At 43.8% G+C, this 17,777-nt stretch overlaps 1 protein-coding gene across 1 annotated transcript; it reads right to left on the bottom strand.

The window, feature by feature from the left end:
• Positions 1 to 1,918: 1,918 nt before the first annotated feature.
• LOC133416900 (potassium channel subfamily K member 2-like) lies at positions 1,919 to 17,421 on the bottom strand. The gene is made up of 7 exons (XM_061704219.1): positions 17,305 to 17,421; positions 15,312 to 15,631; positions 12,459 to 12,576; positions 11,012 to 11,172; positions 8,913 to 9,108; positions 7,712 to 7,854; positions 1,919 to 5,264 (listed from the first exon to the last, which is right to left on the bottom strand). Coding segments are annotated over exons 1-7 (1,284 nt in total). The 5' UTR covers positions 17,306 to 17,421; the 3' UTR covers positions 1,919 to 4,919.
• Positions 17,422 to 17,777: the final 356 nt, after the last annotated feature.

Here is a 17,777-nt window from a genome sequence, read left to right as displayed (position 1 = left end):
GGCAGGAAAGGAGAGAAGGAGACTTGGTGGTGGAAAGCCGCGCAGGCACGGGGGGGACATGCAAACTCCACACAGGCGGGGCCGGGGATTGAACCCGGGTCCTCGGAACTGTGAGGCAGATGTGCTAACCGCCGATTTGAGTCATATTTCTTTCTTTTGAATTGTACTTCTTTTTTTTAATGTTTTCTTATTGTCCCAGAAGGGAAATGAAGTTGACACTGCGGGATATTGTCTTATTGTGGCCGCCACATTTCCCCAAATCAACACAAAAACGCGATGTAGATAAAGTGAAATGAAAATAACACCCTGGCTTATCAGAAGAAGACAAGCCGTCGCTATGGCAACCTTGTTTGAACTAATGAGCCAACGCTTATTTGAAGACATTTTGTTATTACACATAGATTGATAGCAACAAATCATTTCTGTCCGGTAAAAAAACCAAAACTCGAAATGAAGCAATTCTTCTTTTTATTGGATCAGAAAATCAAACAAGCTTTTGTTGTGTCTTTTTCTTTTTTCAAATTCAGTTTGTTTACATTTTATTTGTATTTTTTTTAGAGTGGGTATCCGAGTTTTTATCAGATTTTATTGTTTGGAAAATTATTATTTTTTAATTCACTTTTCAGTAGTTTTAGTATTACTTTTAGTTTTTAAATGTTTTTTTCAAATGTATTTTTCATTGTTTTGTTAATTTCCGGTCCGGTCCCAGCGTCCGCCTCCTCAATAATAAAAAAATAAAAAATAAAGTCTGTCATCGTCGACAAAACACACTAAAATCGCTTTGTCGCTTTTGAAAGTGGAATAGAAAAAGGCGGAATGTTATCAGAAGGAAGATTTGTTTTAAGACAATAACGTGTCATCTCGTGATCTTAGTGAAATAAAGTTGAATTTTGGGAAGAAAAAAGACAAGTCACATTTTGGAAATAAAGTTGTATTATGGGGAGGGGAAAAAAACAAGGTTTCAAAGTAAGGCTTCAAATTAGGGTTTCAAAGCAGGGTTAGGGTTTAAAATAAGGGTTTCAAAAATGATTAAGGTTTAAGATAGGGTTTCAAATTATAGTTAAGGTTTCAAAGTAGGGTTAAAATTAGTATTAGGATTTCAAAGTAGGGTTACAAAATAGAGGTAGGGTTTCAAATTAGTGTTAAGGTTTCAAAGTACGCTTTAAAATTAGTGTTCGGGTTTCAAAGTAGGGTTACAGATTAGGGTTAGTGTTTCAAATTAGGGTTTTAAAACATGTTTAGGGTTTCAAAATAAGGTTATTGTTTCAAAGTAGTGTTTCAAAATAGGGTTAGGGTTTCAAAGCAGGGTTTCAAGTTAGGGTTAGACTTTGAAAATAGGGTTTCAAAACATATTTAGGGTTTCAAATTAGGGTTTTAAAATAGGTTTGGGTTTCAAAGTCGGCTTTCCAGACAGACTAAATTTAACTAATTGCAAACTTTGTATGAAATGTTTTGACATCTCCAATATGCGGGAGGTGGCGCGGTTTCGGGCTCTGGTTTCCCGGTCAGGGGTCGCCTTTGGGCAGCGAGTAATAAAAAAAAAAAAAAAAAAAAACACACAGACAAGCTTCGTTTTGCATATGAAAGACTTTATTTCAAATGTTTTCCGAGTTTGTTTGAGGCGACGTTGATAGCTAACGTGGCCGCGTCGTCGCCAAAGACGAGATTTCGTACACGAGAAGAAGGCTAACATTTCGACGCGCATGCAACGCTTGAAAAGTCGCGAGTTGGCGAAACGCGAAGTGCGACCGTTTTGTTGTTGCAGGTGGCGCACGTTGACTTTGCAACGTGTTTTGGGCAACATTTGGACGAAAGTGACCCATTCCAAACCAATGCAAAAATCACATTCAGCGTGCCCACTAACCGTCTAACGGAAAACAAGCGGATGCGCTTTGGAAGTGTGCACGCGCGCGCACGTTCGTCGCACGCTAACAACATGCGACCCGACCTATGACGCAACAGCGCCCCTTTTGCACCGCCCGTCAATCATCCATCTTCAGAAAGCCACGCCGTTAAGGACGGGACAAAAGTATTGGGACGCCTGACCCAGGAAGCGGAAAAAGCTACTTCACTGATTAAGTCTCGATACTTTTGTCCGTCTTTGATAAGACACGATGCATTTTGCTTTGTAGCGTTCAGGAAACAGCGCACGTCTTGGGCAATGAAAACATAAGACACTTGAACGCGTGATACATTCTGCGGAGACGATGCCGTATATGTTAGCATTAAGCTAGCGGACAATTCTGTTTTGGCTGAGCATTTTGGCCTTTTTAATTCTCTTTTGTTGTATGTGTCAGTTTTACTGTCACGTTCAGGTGGGAGTGACAAATCAAGCGCTTGAAGCGAGCACGTTTTGTATGACGCCGTCGTCTCTCATTTCTTGACCGTGAAAGTGAAAGCAGGTACTCAGCAATGCTCAAAAGTGTGTTGGAATAAGTTCAAGTGTGTATTCGTGAGCTTAAATGGGTTTGAAGCATGTGACAGGGGGAAAAAACTACATACAAAATACATTCACTCTATATCACAGGTGTCAAACTCAAGTCCGGGGGCTAGATGCGGCCCGCCACATCATTTTATGTGGCCCGCGAAAGTAAATCATCTGCATCTACTACTTCACGTTTCTTGCTAAAATTGCCAAAAACTTGTCTTCACTTTTATTAACGTCGAGCGATTCCACGCATTTTGTGTTGCCGAATAACTTTTTTTTTTTTTTTCTTTCTTTTTTGAAATAAATGGAACGATAATTGAACAAATTGTTTTCCTTGACTTCCTATTTCAAAACTAGTTATCCATAAATGTTTTTGTGTATTTACAGTATGTGATAAGATGATGAGACAATTACCCATTTGTATGCTTTGACTGTCATAAGGGAAACGGCGCTCGAAAACCATAGCTACAGTGTGGCCGGCAACAAAAATGAGTTTGACACCCTTGCGGTCTATATCGTCGATTTTCTCCAATCGCCGGTCGGTCCGGAACATTCTGTATCCCCCGTGACGAACGCGGCTTCACTGTCACTTCGTGCCGTATTTTCTTTCCAGTTCCCCGTCGATTTTCACGCGTATTCGCATATTGGCCGAGATTGCCGTCCTTTTCAGAGCGTCCGCTGCGTTGGTACTACCTCGTGTCTTCCACGCGTGTTGACTGCGAGCGTTCCAGTAAGGCACACGTGGGCGATGCCTTCGGGGTGAAGAGCCGCCTGTCAATCATCCAGGGACAACAACAACAACGACAAAAATATCAACATTCATCTTCATCTTGTGAGCGAGGGGCCAAACTGAGAGGAAATGTAACAAGGCATATGGAAGCGTGGTGTAAAAGAAAAATGTAAAAAACGAATAATAAAAGCACATTCCTTCTGAAGTGTGCGGTCAGGTGCCGAGGATCCTCGTTTATCTGATGCAGATGTTTGAGCCTCGTAGGTAAATCGCTCATAGATGAGCACAAGTCCAGCGACCCAGATTTACCAAAGCTTTGATTTATTTCGGAGATTTCGTTTTCTTTTCTTCTGTTTGATTGATTGATTTTTTTTTCTGACTCCGATTTGAGTTTGTTCTCACCAGTATTTAGTAGGATTTTTTTTATTATTTTTTTATTTTTATTATTTTTTTTTTTACAAATTGCAGATGAATTAGTTGACTATCGAAATAGCATCTATCTACAATGTCGGCCATGTTCGTGGAGTGTTTTGTAGCACGGTTGCCGCCTTGTTGGAATGTGTTAGATTATGTCGGCCATGTTTGCGAACAGAGTTTCAGCGCGTCGGCCGTGTTTGCGGAGTCTCTGGCATCACGTTGGTCATTTTTGTGGAGTGATTTGCTGCATGGCGGCCATATTTCTTGAGGCTGAACAGTGGATCTTCGAGAAAACGGACTCCGATATAATGGACATCGGATAAAACGGAGCGTCGGAACCGAACGATGTGTCCAAAAATAGTTTCTATTTGTCACTTAAATTGCCGTTGACAAAGTCTGTTAGTTCCATAATTGGCCACTGTTGTTGACTGGCGCTGCGGCGCAACGCAGGCAGAGAATGGGGCTGACGTATTTACGGCTCACAGAGATACAAAAAATAGATCCAATTCCAAAAGACGGGCCTCCCGTGTCTATGTGGCGGCCATGTTGAATGCGGGGCATTGATGAGGCGACCATCTATCTATTGTCTATTGTGCATAGAGCGAGAGAGAGAGAGAGAGAGAGAGAGAGAGTGGCATGGCTCTGAGGAATGCAAAACACAAGTCTCTAAAGTGTGGAACATGCTATTTTTGTTACAGTAAGATTTTTTTTTGTTATCAAGCTGTTCGCCTTTGGCAACGGATTTGGAGCGAGGGAGCACAGCAATTCCTCACAGCTCATAAAAGCCACTTGCCTACGATGAGTACTGCACGTCAACAATGTCACCGTGACCAAGGAAACCGGCGTGCTAAGTTTGGATGAAATGTGAAACTTTCAAACATTTTCAAGCTTAACTTTAGACTGTACCGGGCGTTTTAAGGCCACGAGAAAAATAGCTGCAAAACAATCATTTTGTACCGTATTGTAATACGGGTGCATATGGCTTAAAAAAAAAAAGCGCTTCAATTTAACGGACAATCGTTTTAGAATGTCGGGTCGGCCATGTTTGCGGATTGCTGCGAAGGTGGCTTAGAAACAGCCCCCTTCAAAGCAATGCGACTGAACTTTCTGTAATATTTGCTACTAAAATCTCATGAGACCGTGTCGATGGCAGGGGCGGAGCTACGCGGCGGCCACCGTGCCGCTGTAGTGTTTTTGCGAGGCGGAAAAGTAGGAATCGGCACCGCGGCCCCTTCGACGATTGAAATCTTCTGGCTACGCCCCCGTTCGACGGAACGTTGCGAGCTTCTCGAGGCTCCTCCCCCGTACGAGCCTTCAGTGCACTGGAACGCTTGGAACGTGTCCTCATTCGGAGTTTTCGACGACAGCGACCTCCAGCCGGTCGGCAAAGTCCGGGCCGAGGCCGTTGAGGAAGAGGCCGCCGTCGCGGGTCAGGGGCGTGAGCGACAGAGTCAAGTTGGGGTACGCCTCGCGCTCGTCGGCGAGGTCGGCCGACAGCGTCCGTTTGCCGGGCGTCATTTCCTGGTTGGCGGAGGCGTTGATGCCCAGCTCTGACGACAGTTTGCGCTTGATGGAGGCGGCGCGTTGGAACCTGTCGTAGATGTCCACGCTCAGGCGCCGGCGGGTCTCTTTGAACTCGGCCGACACGTTGGCCGTCCACTCGGCCGCGTGAGCCCGGAACTCGCCCACCTGCGGCCACAAATCCACCAGTTAAAGCTGAGGCTCCGAGGATGCCACTTTGAATTTGGGCCCAACCTACAGTGCGGGTTTCAGGCCTCTAACCAAAATTGAAATTAAAATGTACGCACATGAAATTCATTCATAATCTTATCCTTTTAGGCTTTTTTAGTTTGTATTATTTTGTATCATTTGCCAAGACAGCAAGAGTAGCCCAGAGCCCCCTGATGAAAAATTAAAATGAATAAATTCAGTTGTACATGCTTCGGATTTTGGATTGTTGTAATTCAGCCCAACAGACTGCGTTCTCGAGGTCGCTGACTGAAAAAACAACAAATAAATAAATAAAATGAAATCAAATCAAATATGTTGATTAAAAGCGGTTTAGGATTTGCACACATTGGAATGTGGTCGTTGACGCAAAGGCAGAAAAACCAAATGATTTTCTAGCAGCCATGGAAACAGTGGCCGCTGGTCAACAGAGGGCGCTAGGGTGCCGCCCCACCACTCACGCTAACGTTACTTTCCTTGAAAGGAAAACATTTCCCAAAATACGAACAATAATATGACATGGAATAATATTGACACTAAAATAAAAATATACTGTACGTCTATCTATTTTTAGAGAAATAGTTTGTAGGTAATGATGAGTGAAGTTCTTTCCTTCATCTCCGTTGTCTGTTTTGGTGACGGACATCCGCTCTGGGGCGCCAAAATGTTTACCCGTTGACTCTGGTTGGAAGTTGAGTAAATTACACCGATGGTTTTAATATCACGCCATATAAAGAGATGAATAAAATGCCGTTCACTCCGCAGCTCGTTACAAGCCGAACCGTGACGAGCGTCTGCGACACGGACGGCGAGCGGATCCTCGAATATGTCGAACACGCGATCGATCGAGGCGCTCCGTCGGGTCTCTGCGGCCTGTTTATTTATTTACGAGGCTCCGAAGTGTGCTCGGTTAAAGCTCGGGCCCATTTAGGCCAGAACGTATGTCTGCCGCGCACACGGCGGCATCGCACGGTCGAGTGCGCGCTTCCACCTCCTCCTCCTCCTCCTCACTTCGGCCGTCTGTCCGCACGTCTCGCGAAGCTTGAAATTCCAAGCGGAGCTGCCAGCGTGTACTGTACCCGCTAATGAGAAAAAACAGCCTATTCCCCGACGGGTTGAACAGCAAGAGAGCGCATCGAGGCACAAGCCGTTTGCAACGCGGGAGACGACCCGCAGTATGTACGTACAAAATGTGCGATGCGCTCTCTATTCACGTGTAAATCAAGGATGAAGCCGCCGCGAGCAATCGTCGTGTGTTTTCGCCATGTCGCCAAGGCGACTACTTAAAGCGCAGGTGTCAAACTCAAGGCCCGGGGGCCAGAGCCGCATGATTTGATGTGGCCCGCGAAGGCAAAATCACGCGTGTCGATTTCCACGATTCTTGTCGAAATCTGTACCAGGATTTCCAATTGTCCTATTTCGTAAATAACATTGACGTATTGTAAGCATTTTTGTGTTGCCAAATACGAACAATAGTTGAAAAACACATTAGCCTTGATTTCTGATTCCAAAACGAGTTTTTAAATTTCGGGTGTGACCATACGATGAGGTGATGCGGCTGTTAGGCCGTTACAAAAAAAAATAAACAATAACAACAAAGGTGATGAGGCGATGAAAGATTTTTATGGTTTCACAGGCATAACGGCCCTTGAGGGAAACCGTAACTACAACGTGGCCCGCGACAAAAATGACTTTGACACCCCTGACTTCAAGCAACACGATGGCATCATTTCACCCTCTTCCTTCAATGTTGCGTCAACTTTGGAATCATAATGTTGGACATTGCGGTCATCTACGAGCAAGTATTTGTAGGTGCAACAGGTCAGGCCCAACATTGCTTCTTCACTGTGACGCTTTCTGCTGTACACTTGGTGAGGTCGCGAGGGTCACGAGGTTCACGAGGTCACGGGGCCCCGGTTAGTTGTACCAAATCTAAATGATTATCATTCTTACGGCTCGGCTCGGCTCATGCATTAGCTGCGTGAAATCCAAAGTATCGGTTATTGTGTGAAACACCACGCTGAGATGTTCTGCCGGGGAGTCGGTAGGAATAGTCAAGTCACCCATTGCGAATATATTACCTGCACGGGTCAAGAAGTCAGCCACAAATTCCGGAAATTCATCTAAAAACGGCAGCGTGAGCACCGGCGGGACGGCAGAGAAGCGCAAGGTAAAACGGCAACGGTGCGACGAGAAGCTCGAATGTCTTCAAGTCGTCGTCGGAGCTCGGGCGGACGTTGAGAACGGATCGGGCGAACGTTGCGATGTCGCCGCCCTTCTCGAGAGGACGCGTGACACGCGAACTCCCGAAGTTTGGGGGAGGGCCTTCAAAGCCTCTCGACGCGGTTTTGATGCGACGCATCCTGCCGATGAGGACAAATTGGATATCGCAGCGCCCCCCCAGGTACCTCCTCCTTGGTTTTCTTGGAGATGACACGGAACCAGTCGCCGATCATGCTGAGCACGGCGGCGAAGTAGGCCAAACCCACCAGGATCCAGAACCACACCACCGGCTTGTAGTACTTGAGGTACTCCGGACTCTCGGAACCACCTGCACAAGCACAGCCGCGCTCAGCTATCGAACAAAGAACTTTTCAAACCTTTGGACAGTTTCGTTCTTATGTAAGGTCGGGTTCTTAACGGAAGGAAACCAGGGAAGACGCGTACATTTGAACAAAATACAGATTTCCGGTAAACGGGTTCACGAGAGTAGCGGAGCGCAGCGTCGTTCCTTGGATAAAAGCCGTCCGGCCCGGCCTGACTCACTGACGCGACGCAAAGCGGGGACACGACAGCCTGCGGAGTCGACTTTTTAACCAACCGCGTTGGCACGGACGCTAATCCATAATCATTAGGTCCGCTCGGGAGAATCTAGTCACTAGTCACAAGTGTTCCGCGCTCGCCGCCCATCTGCCGCTCTTCGCGTTCTCGCTCGTCTGTCAAACGACAGAGACGGACGATTCGGGTGACATTGAAAAGAGGACAAATTTGAATGTGTTAATATTACAAAGAGGAAGTTGTTATTCTAGAAGGATAAAATGCGCATAACATGATGAAAATGATGCAAAGTTTGCAAGCTTTACCAGAATCCAGTTGTAACTATATAAGAACAATAGTTTGGTATAAAAAGATGTAACATTCTAAAAACATTTGCTGTCATGTACAATGTTTCTACAATTTTTTGGATCAAATGTCATCCTCTTAAAAATGGGTCATTTCCAAGGAGGGAAACATTTGATTTGCTTTGAAGATTTTCAATCTTACAAGAAATAAGTTCCAATGTACAATTCAAAGTAGTTTTGTCATTTCATTTATGAGAAGTGTTTTAATTTTACAAGAAAAAAAAGTTGTAATTAAAGAAGCTATAATTTTTCAAAAGTTCTCAAAAGAACTGAAATCCGAGGAGAATTTACAACAAAAAAAGTTGTAATTTACAACAAAAATTGTAATCCCATAAAGAAAGGGTTGAAAAACGTCCTGAAATGAGAAATCATCTCGTCATCGTATCCTAAAAAGGCCTAAATGACGAGTTACAGGCAGCCTTCGTGTCAAGTGCAACTTTGAAAAGCGGCGTGGGAACAGCGTACAGAAGGCGGCGGAGCGAAAGACCTTTTTCCCCGGCGACAAAGTCTCCGAACCCGATGGTGGTGAGCGTGATGACCACGAAGTAGACGGACTCCAGCGTGCTCCAGCCCTCGATGTGCTTGAAGATGACCGCCGGCAGCGCCACGAAGATCAGGCAGCCGAACAGGATGAAGAGCAGCGTGGAGATGACGCGGATCTGGGTCTGGCTGACTTTCCACTTCTGCGGCGACACAGAACGAGCGCGAGTGACCCCGGTGAGGAGTTTCCGGCTTCGCTTCGGCAGCTTGGGTTAAGTCTCCCTCAGACGCCAGCTGGACCGAGTGCGCCTTTTATTTGACGGAGCTTTTTGCGTCTGCGGTCTGATAACAAGTTTCTCAGTGAGTAGCTCACTGTTGGTGACCTAAACTCCCTGAAAAGTGAAAATAAATGTGACACAGTACACAGAAGAATGTTGTTAACAACCCTGCCAAATTTGAACGACTAAAAAAACGGCAAATGTTACAATATTGATAACAATAATGAGGCTTCAAAATCACACAAAAAAACAACCCCCCCCCCCAAAAAAAAAAAAAGCCACTCTGTTGCCGTGTCCTCTCAGTCCAAAACTACCGACTTCTACGACCGGGAAAAATATATGCTACTTTGTCTAGCGTCGTACTTATGCCTACACACGACTACGTTTCAGCCACAAAAATACAAAACGCTTAAAGCCTCCGGCGGCTGGAATATATCCCACCGGGTCATCGCAGGGCTTGTCCACGCCGCAACAACGAGGCACTCTAAAGGAGCCACGCCAACCCGAAGCCCCGGTTCACAAGCTCGCATTCAAGTCGGAATAACTAACTAACCCGAACTCTTTGGACTTCCGCACTTCTCTGTGTGACGCGCGTCCTCTCACGGCCGACAACGAGGCGCTCTAAAGCGGCCCGAAAATACCTCCCGTCCGACGAAGCCGACACTTCCTCCCGCACGCTTTGCTTTGCTCGGTAGACCAGAACACAATAAAATTGAAAAAAGTCATAGTATGACAAGAGTGAATTTGTCTCTCTATATTTTCCTTCCATAAGATGAGGTGAGCACTCGCCCCATTCTACCTTTTGTCCATTTCGTCCACTCTCGCTGAGCCAAGTCCTTGCAGGACTCAAAACTGTTTCGTCCTCCAAAACATCCCGGTGCCCGTCGTCACGTGACCAACGCAACATGCACGGCTCCGGCTTGGAAGTAAAGGATGCACAACGCCGATTTATGTCTCTCGCAGCGCACGTCAGACGCCAGTCTGTCTTCCCACATGAGCCCCGCCCCCCCACCGCCCCATATTACGTAAGCCACCAAACCCGAGCGAGAGCACAGGCGCCGACGCACGAAGACCGCTGCTGGAGTTTCCAAGTGTGCCGGAGGAGCGGCGTTAACATTGATGAGCTCCAGAGACACGCGTGCATCTTGCGTTATTTCACATCGGACGGCGTTTCCCATTGGCTGACGAGCACCGACGGTCACGAGGGGAATTCCTCACCTCCTTCAAATTCATCCCGATGCGCGTTTTCAACGCAGCTTGAACGCCCTCTCCGGTCCGCTCCATCATTGAGGAAATTTCTTTTGAAAACAACACAACATGTAGGGTCCAGAAAGACACCATTGATAACATTACATTTAATACTACTGCTACTAATACGACTACTACTAATAATAATCATTTACTGTGATATTTTAATCAAGTCTAGTTTGTCATCCTATCGCTCTCATTTCAAATTCAACAAATTCCTTGCCAACCAACCACATGGTCTCCCATCCCTTTATGGCCTTTAATTCATATTTATGACTAATTAAATATAATGAAGTGTTCTTCCGTCAAGATACAAAAATAAAATAAAATAAAATAAAATCACACAGGAGCCCAGGCAAGAAGTTATCATTGAGCTTACAATAAAGAAATAGAAGCCAAAGTGTCCATGTTACTTGTCAATTTCAGGTCGTGAGAAAACGGTATTTTCTTTTGGTACCTGGGAGTCCGTTGGCATGGCAACCCTGCATCCGCCGCTTCCACAGACGCGTAGCGGGAGGCGAACGTTCACAGAGAGATGACGCATATGACATTGCGCCGGGAAAAAACAAAAGAGGCTCACCACGATCATCTTCTCCACTTTGGCGATGCCCTTGCCAAAAATGGTGCCCAGCTGGTCGCCCACGCCGGCCAACAGGAAGCCGAAGAGGGGGATCCCCATCAGAGCGTAAATGATGCAGAAGATCCGCCCGCCTTCCGTGTGCGGCGAGATGTTGCCAAATCCTGTCAGGAGGCCGGAAAACGTGCGTTCGTTCCAATTCCAAGGGGAGATTAGACGTTTAATTAGTCCATTTACAGCTGATGCGGCGTCTCGTTAACGTGCGATTAACGGAGCGCGCGCCGCTTAAATGCGGTCGTCTGTCTGACGACTTCCGGGACTGGAGCGACACTAAATGCGAGAAACGTGCCAATCGCAGCTTGTTCGGTGTCAGCAGTCGGAAGAAAAAACGGAAAACGGTGTTTTGGTGTCAAACGGCACTGAAGGATTTTATTTACTTTTTTGGGGGTGGGGTGTGTGTGTGTGTGTGTGTGTGTGGAGGGGGCGGGGGGTCGGGTTAATGTGTCATCTTATTTTCAAACAGTAACCAATTAAATTAGCAGACTTGAATGAGATTCAATACAAGACCTGGATGAAATATGAATATAAGAATGCTCCAGTTTTTACATTATTAATCTCATAATGGTTGTTTATTTTTGGTGGAAAGCTAAACACACACACGGGTATACATATATACATATATGCATCAAGTATTGTATATATTTTTGTATTTTTTCCAGCCAACTGTATTTGGATTAGGAATTAAATCAATGAAAAACATTATTTCACAAATAATACGGATGGCATACAATAATAATAGTAGACAAATAATTAAAAAGAATAAAATAATAAATAAAACAAGCATCCACAGGGACTTTAAAAGATGATATATAATTCATTTTGTTTTATTCTTTTTTTAAAGTTAACTTATGATTATTAATACATTATCAAAACAAAATCTAAATTCAATTTCTTCCATTTCTTTATTTCTATTCAACACATACCTGATAGTGTATTTAATATCTATATATATTTTAAATAATACATTCAATAAAATATGCATGTGTTTATTTGTATTTATTTGGAAAAATATTGTTATTCATTTCATGCTTATATACAATATTGATAATATATTCTGTATTCCATGTTCATTTCATTCAAGCCGTTTAAAATGACGGCCACTAAAAAATATTATTCTTAATTATTATGTTTATTAACGTGCTTCTCGTCGAACATCTGAGAAACGTGACGAGGAACCGACGGCGGCCAACGTTCACGTTCACCTCAAGAGGAACGAAAATCGGCGTAGCGACGTGCCGATACATCGTAAGCGCCTTATTACGCTGTGTAGGATTGCACATTTGTACGACACCAGGGCAGTTTCGTGATAAAATGTTCATCAAAATTGCACGGTGACCGCTTGTTGGTGATAACGCGACCGCGGCAAAACGGCTTTTTCGGGGACGCTCACCGATGGTGGTGATGACGGTTCCCGCGAAGAAGAACGACGAGCCGAGGTCCCACAGGCTCGTCCGGTTGCTGGAGTTTCCCGACGGGTTCACACCGGCTCGGACGGCCGAAACCACTTGCTGGAGCGAGGCAATCCGAACGACAACAACAAAACGCACAATTGGTGAACGAGAGAAAGGCGGCGGAACGCGTCAATTCTCACGAGGATCGCTTGACAGGCGATGCCGACATCCAATTATCCATCCATCCATCCATCCATCCATCTCTAATTAACAGCGAAGAGCATCTGGCGGCTACATGTAACTAAAGTACCGGGAACGTTTAGTTCTTTTCACTTTGCAGCGAGGTTTTGCCGTACCTTGCGGCAACCGAAAAGGGTCTTCCCCAAACCTGGGAGCATACGACCGATCGCCATTCTGTCGCAATAAGGTCTGTACCTCGGTAAAACAAGGTAAGACATGAAAATCTGCTCAGAGAAACACGCAAACGTACGGTTGCCCCACACAATTGTCTTTTCTGTTGCAGCGTGGCCCATTCCTTGGCACCTCACTCGACACCGCTGATTCATTCTCTTTTTCTTTTGTCCGAGCAGACTTTTATGTCAGCGACTGGCGAGTTTTGTGGCACCGCCGGAAACACAAGAGCAATTTATTTCTGTCTGCTTCGAGTTCTCATTACTGGACAAACAATTCTCTCTCTCTCTCTCTCTCTCTTTCTCTCTGTTTGATTTCCAGCGGTGCAAAAGATGAGCACTCCATCATTTCAAAACACCTTTTTTCATCTACCAGGGAAATAACAAAGCTCTTCTCTTCTAGCGGAACTGACAATTTGATGAAAACATTTGCAGACATGCTAAGAGTTGAGCCTTTCGACGTTCAACGTTGCACTGCGAATGCTGTCGCAGTCATTTACTATGTCAACAGTGCCGCCGGTGTACCGGTACTGACAATTCGTGACTGTTGCAACATCCCACAATTGCTACAATTTGGTGTTCAACCAACATTTTCGGGGAAAAGCTAAACATATGCTACTTTCTGTTGGCCTGTCCATTGTGTTTCACATTAGTTGTTAGCATTGAGCTAGCATACCTTTGTTATTCAATTGTTTGGTCGAATATCTGGCCGTTAAAAGACGCAATATTGAATTGTCCTTTATCTAAAACGATGATGTTCGTGTCGTCAGCGGAGCGTGATGCTCACTTCTTCGTCGACTCTGATCCAAACGCTTGGCCTGTCAATCAAAGAGGAGAAGTCGAACGCCCCCGAATGGCGGCTCGCGCTCGCTTACGAACGTACGCTACCGCTGTATGTGCTGATGCTCCGGGTGTGTTCGAGTAGCAGTTGTTTGAAGGTTTATAAGAATTACCGTCAAATGACAATGTGTCACAAGTGTGACGATAAAAGAATAGAACTTTATTTATTTCAATTGTATCATACAGCGGTTAACCCGACTTAAGAACAACTTCTACTTTATTGCTTATATGGGGCGATGTCATCTTTTCCTGACGTTCTGCCACTTGAAATGTCAGTAAAGGTCCTTTTAGATGTCAGTAAAGGTCCTTTTAGCCAAAAACAAACAAACAGCTCAGTGGCTTGCACATGGGCCGGTCTGTGTACATATTGGTAATCAATAGTGAGATGGAAATGAACAAGGGAAGCTCTCCGGGGAGGCAGCGGACAATCACTCGTTGTGTAACGAAGAACACGCTTTTCCCCCTAAGTGTGAGAGAAATAAATATAAAATCAATCATAGTTCCTTTGGTTCACAACCATGAGAATATCTGAGATCTCTGTGGAGCGCTCGTCTCATTTGGACTCCAGGCAGAACATTAAGAAACAATCATGCATTATGCGCAATAAAACTGGACTTTCTTTTTGGGAATGTAATTTATCTCTCAGTAGTTTCTTCGACCATGTCTTCATACCTTGAGGGAGTGTTTTTTATTTTTTTTTATTTTTCTAATTACAAAGAAGGATCATCTTCATCATCATCATCATCATCATCATCTCAACGGGTAGTGCTATTTAACTACATGGCTAACGTTAAGGGCATTCTAGCCAATCGGATGCCTGAAAAAAAATCCATTTTAGAAAAAGAAGCAAAAGGAGAAAAGAAGAATAATACATGTGGATTGCCATTCGAGCATCTATTATCTATTATTATCCATTTATTGTAAATACAGAGATACAGCAACCACGTCAGTGCATGTGAACAAATGAGCAAGCTTTGTTTTTGTTTAGTTTTTTCACAAAAAGAGACGCTGAATTGTGTCTTTTGCCTTTCTGTCTCTATGACTGCGACGTCATCTGTTGGCCCGGTTGCCACACAGAAACAACTTCATCCCACGAACCCATTCGTCATCCGTTTTCGACACCGTTTGTCCACATTAGCGTCGCAGGCGATCCGGAGCGGGGTACACCCCGGTTCGGTTGAAACGCCGTCGCGTGACGGAGCACTTTGGAGTCAAGGCCGGCGCAAGTCCTCCTCCCCGAATAAAAATAAAAAAAAGAACGTCTGCGACGTGCATTTAGCTAGCTAGCATCTTCTTCATCTTCTCCTCAAAAGCTCAAATCCAAAGCGATGCAACGTCGCCATCTCCAGCGATCTGTTCGTCATTACAGTGGTTTACAAACCTGAATTTCACAGACAAGCTGGGCGAGACCCTCCTCGACCAGTTGAAAAACATACTTGACGTATATATTCGTCAGTGGCAGTAAACGGTTGGATTCCTGTTGGTAAAATATTAACATCTGTGGCACTGAATGAGTTGAGTACAGCGTGTAAGTACTTGTGTCACCTCTAATGTTAAAACTTTGTTATTTCCCCCAAAAAAGAAGCGCATCATGTTTTTTACCTTGACCAGATCCTCGAGCTCGGAGGAGTTGACGCAGGCGTGCAGGGCCAAGAAGTCTAGCTTCTCGGCCAGGATGGCCAACTTCTGCGATCGCTCGTGCGGCTGCTCCAGCGCGCGGAAGACGGCGGCGCCGATCACCAGGTAGACCACCACCAGGAAGAAGATGGCCGACACAGTCTTCCAGCGCATGACGGTGGCGCGGGCGACGTCGCGCTCGTCCTCCTCGGGGAACGTCAGCACCACCGACTTGGCCGAGAACGACAGGCGGGGCTTGGAGTTGTGGGCGGCAGACTTGGGGTCAAGGAGGTCAGGTGCGGCCACTGCACAAGGGCGCATTTTATATTTCATACAGAGCACGACGGCTTCTCAGTTTGACATTCAAACAGAAACGTGGGCCTGACTGGATTGGTCTTTTTTTTATGCCAAACCCGACGAATTCTGCCTAGCTACAAGAAATACAAGAAATATTTTTTTCCTGGTCAAATCTCAATGAAATTAAAAAAAGACGATTCATTTAAAAACAATTTATTTATTTTTTCTTTGAATTGCAAAATAATAAAATACAAAGAAATTATAAAAATATCAAAGTCAATAAAAATACAATAAAATCCTATGTACTATGTCAATTTGCTATATATATATATATATATATATATATATATATATATATATAAAATTATATATTATTTTATATATTTACATACAGTATATTGCCTCCATATTTGTTGAACCCCAATAACAATAATAGATCATAAAAATCAAAGAAAGTTCTAGAAAAATATTTTTAGAATGTGAAAAAAGTGAATAAAAATACAAATCAAACATAAAATAAATGTTTTTCTTCATGCAAAACCAAAAAAATAATAAAATAAAAACAACGAAAATCAAATAAAATTCATGAAATCTAAGCAAACTATAGGTAAAGGTATCTTTCCTTTTCAAGTCATTTGGCGCTGGGCAGACTATCTCGCTCTCTATCCATCTATACATCTGCGTAAAAGAATATAAAATGTTTTTAAAACAATAAAAAAGTAAAAATAAAAAAACAATAACTAAACTACATTGCTCCCCAATGTTCCATCCATCCATGTACAATATATCGCATACAAGTAAAGCTTTGTATTCATCCCTTTCATAATGACTCGTGATTTTCATTCATAGATTTATCATTTTTACAACTGAAATGCAAAATACGACATAACCAAGTTTGTACTGCATGTTGTCAGATCAATACACACAACAAAGTCACAGTGGACCAGGTTACGGCCAGCAAATCAAGTAAACAGCGCAGTTCCAGGGAAACTCATCAAATACTAAAATATTAATACTAAAAGGCATTCTTAGCCGGCAACTGTGGTTGGCTGCAGTTGCATAACCACTTTAGTGGCGCTGCTAATAAGTTTTACAGGAGTAACCAGCCAATAAACACAAGCTGAATAAAAGCCATCTTGCAACCACATATATATATATATATATATATATATATATATATATATATATATATTATGAGAAGAAAATCCTTCTAAATAAGATGAAGGGCGAAATACAGCCAAAATGATAACTGTAAAATAGATATAAAAATGTTACATAAATTACCAAATTGGATTAAAAATAATAAAAATCTAATAAAAGAAATAACAGTAATACTACTACTACCGCTAATAATAATAATAATGACTAAATCAATTTAGAAAAATGAAATTGGACTATCAATACTTATGATGAACATAAAATGTTTACTTTTTATACAACATAAAAATGCAAATATAATATAAAATATAAAACAATAAAATTATTCAAAATCGAAACAAAGGTACCGACAAATAATAATGATGTTTGCAATAGTAATGCATAATAAGCATTTCCCTTATGCAGAACCTTTTTTCAGTTCAAGCTAAAAGAAAGAGATTGTCTTGAAATATACTGAATTAATAAAGACAGCATCATCACAAACAAAAACAAAAAGAGAATTGAAATCATTTTAGGCACTTACTTCTCTACCATCTCCTCTCTTCTTGGTTTCCTTATCTCCGATAAAGTGCTCGCCGCCCCCTTCCTCCTCTTCCTCCTCTTCCTCACTGGAGTTGTTGATGATTTTTGCCTCCCGTGACGGACGTGGGCGCGCTCCGCGTGGCTCCTCCGGTGTGTCGTCTCCGGCGGAGGGAGAAACGCGGGCAGGACATGATGCGGCGCACCTGCTAGACACGCCGGAAAATCTCCCCCGTGAAATCCATCCAGGTCTCGGGGAGCCTGCTGGATCCGCTGGCCTGGACGACTTCGGCGATCTGCCTTCAGTGCTGGAGGAGGCTGAATGCCTTGGAGAGAGAGAGAGAGAGAGAGAGAGAGAGAGAGAGAGAGAGAGCGACAGAGTGAGCGAGAACAAGAGAGAGAGAGAGAGAGAGAGAGAGAGAATGCGAGAGAGACATCTTGCACAATCTAATGAGATCCATCAATTCAACGACTATT

Source organism: Phycodurus eques, chromosome 18, assembly GCF_024500275.1.
Source record: "Phycodurus eques isolate BA_2022a chromosome 18, UOR_Pequ_1.1, whole genome shotgun sequence".
In the NCBI taxonomy this organism is placed as follows: domain Eukaryota; kingdom Metazoa; phylum Chordata; class Actinopteri; order Syngnathiformes; family Syngnathidae; genus Phycodurus; species Phycodurus eques.
This window is presented reverse-complemented; position numbering and strand designations above follow the sequence as displayed.

Coding starts and splice junctions, on each gene's coding strand:
- LOC133416900 (XM_061704219.1), bottom strand. Junction 11,173..12,458: donor AACCGTCATCACCACCATCG/GTGAGCGTCCCC, acceptor GCCTCCTGACAG/GATTTGGCAACATCTCGCCG. Junction 9,109..11,011: donor AAGTGGAGAAGATGATCGTG/GTGAGCCTCTTT, acceptor GTGTCGCCGCAG/AAGTGGAAAGTCAGCCAGAC.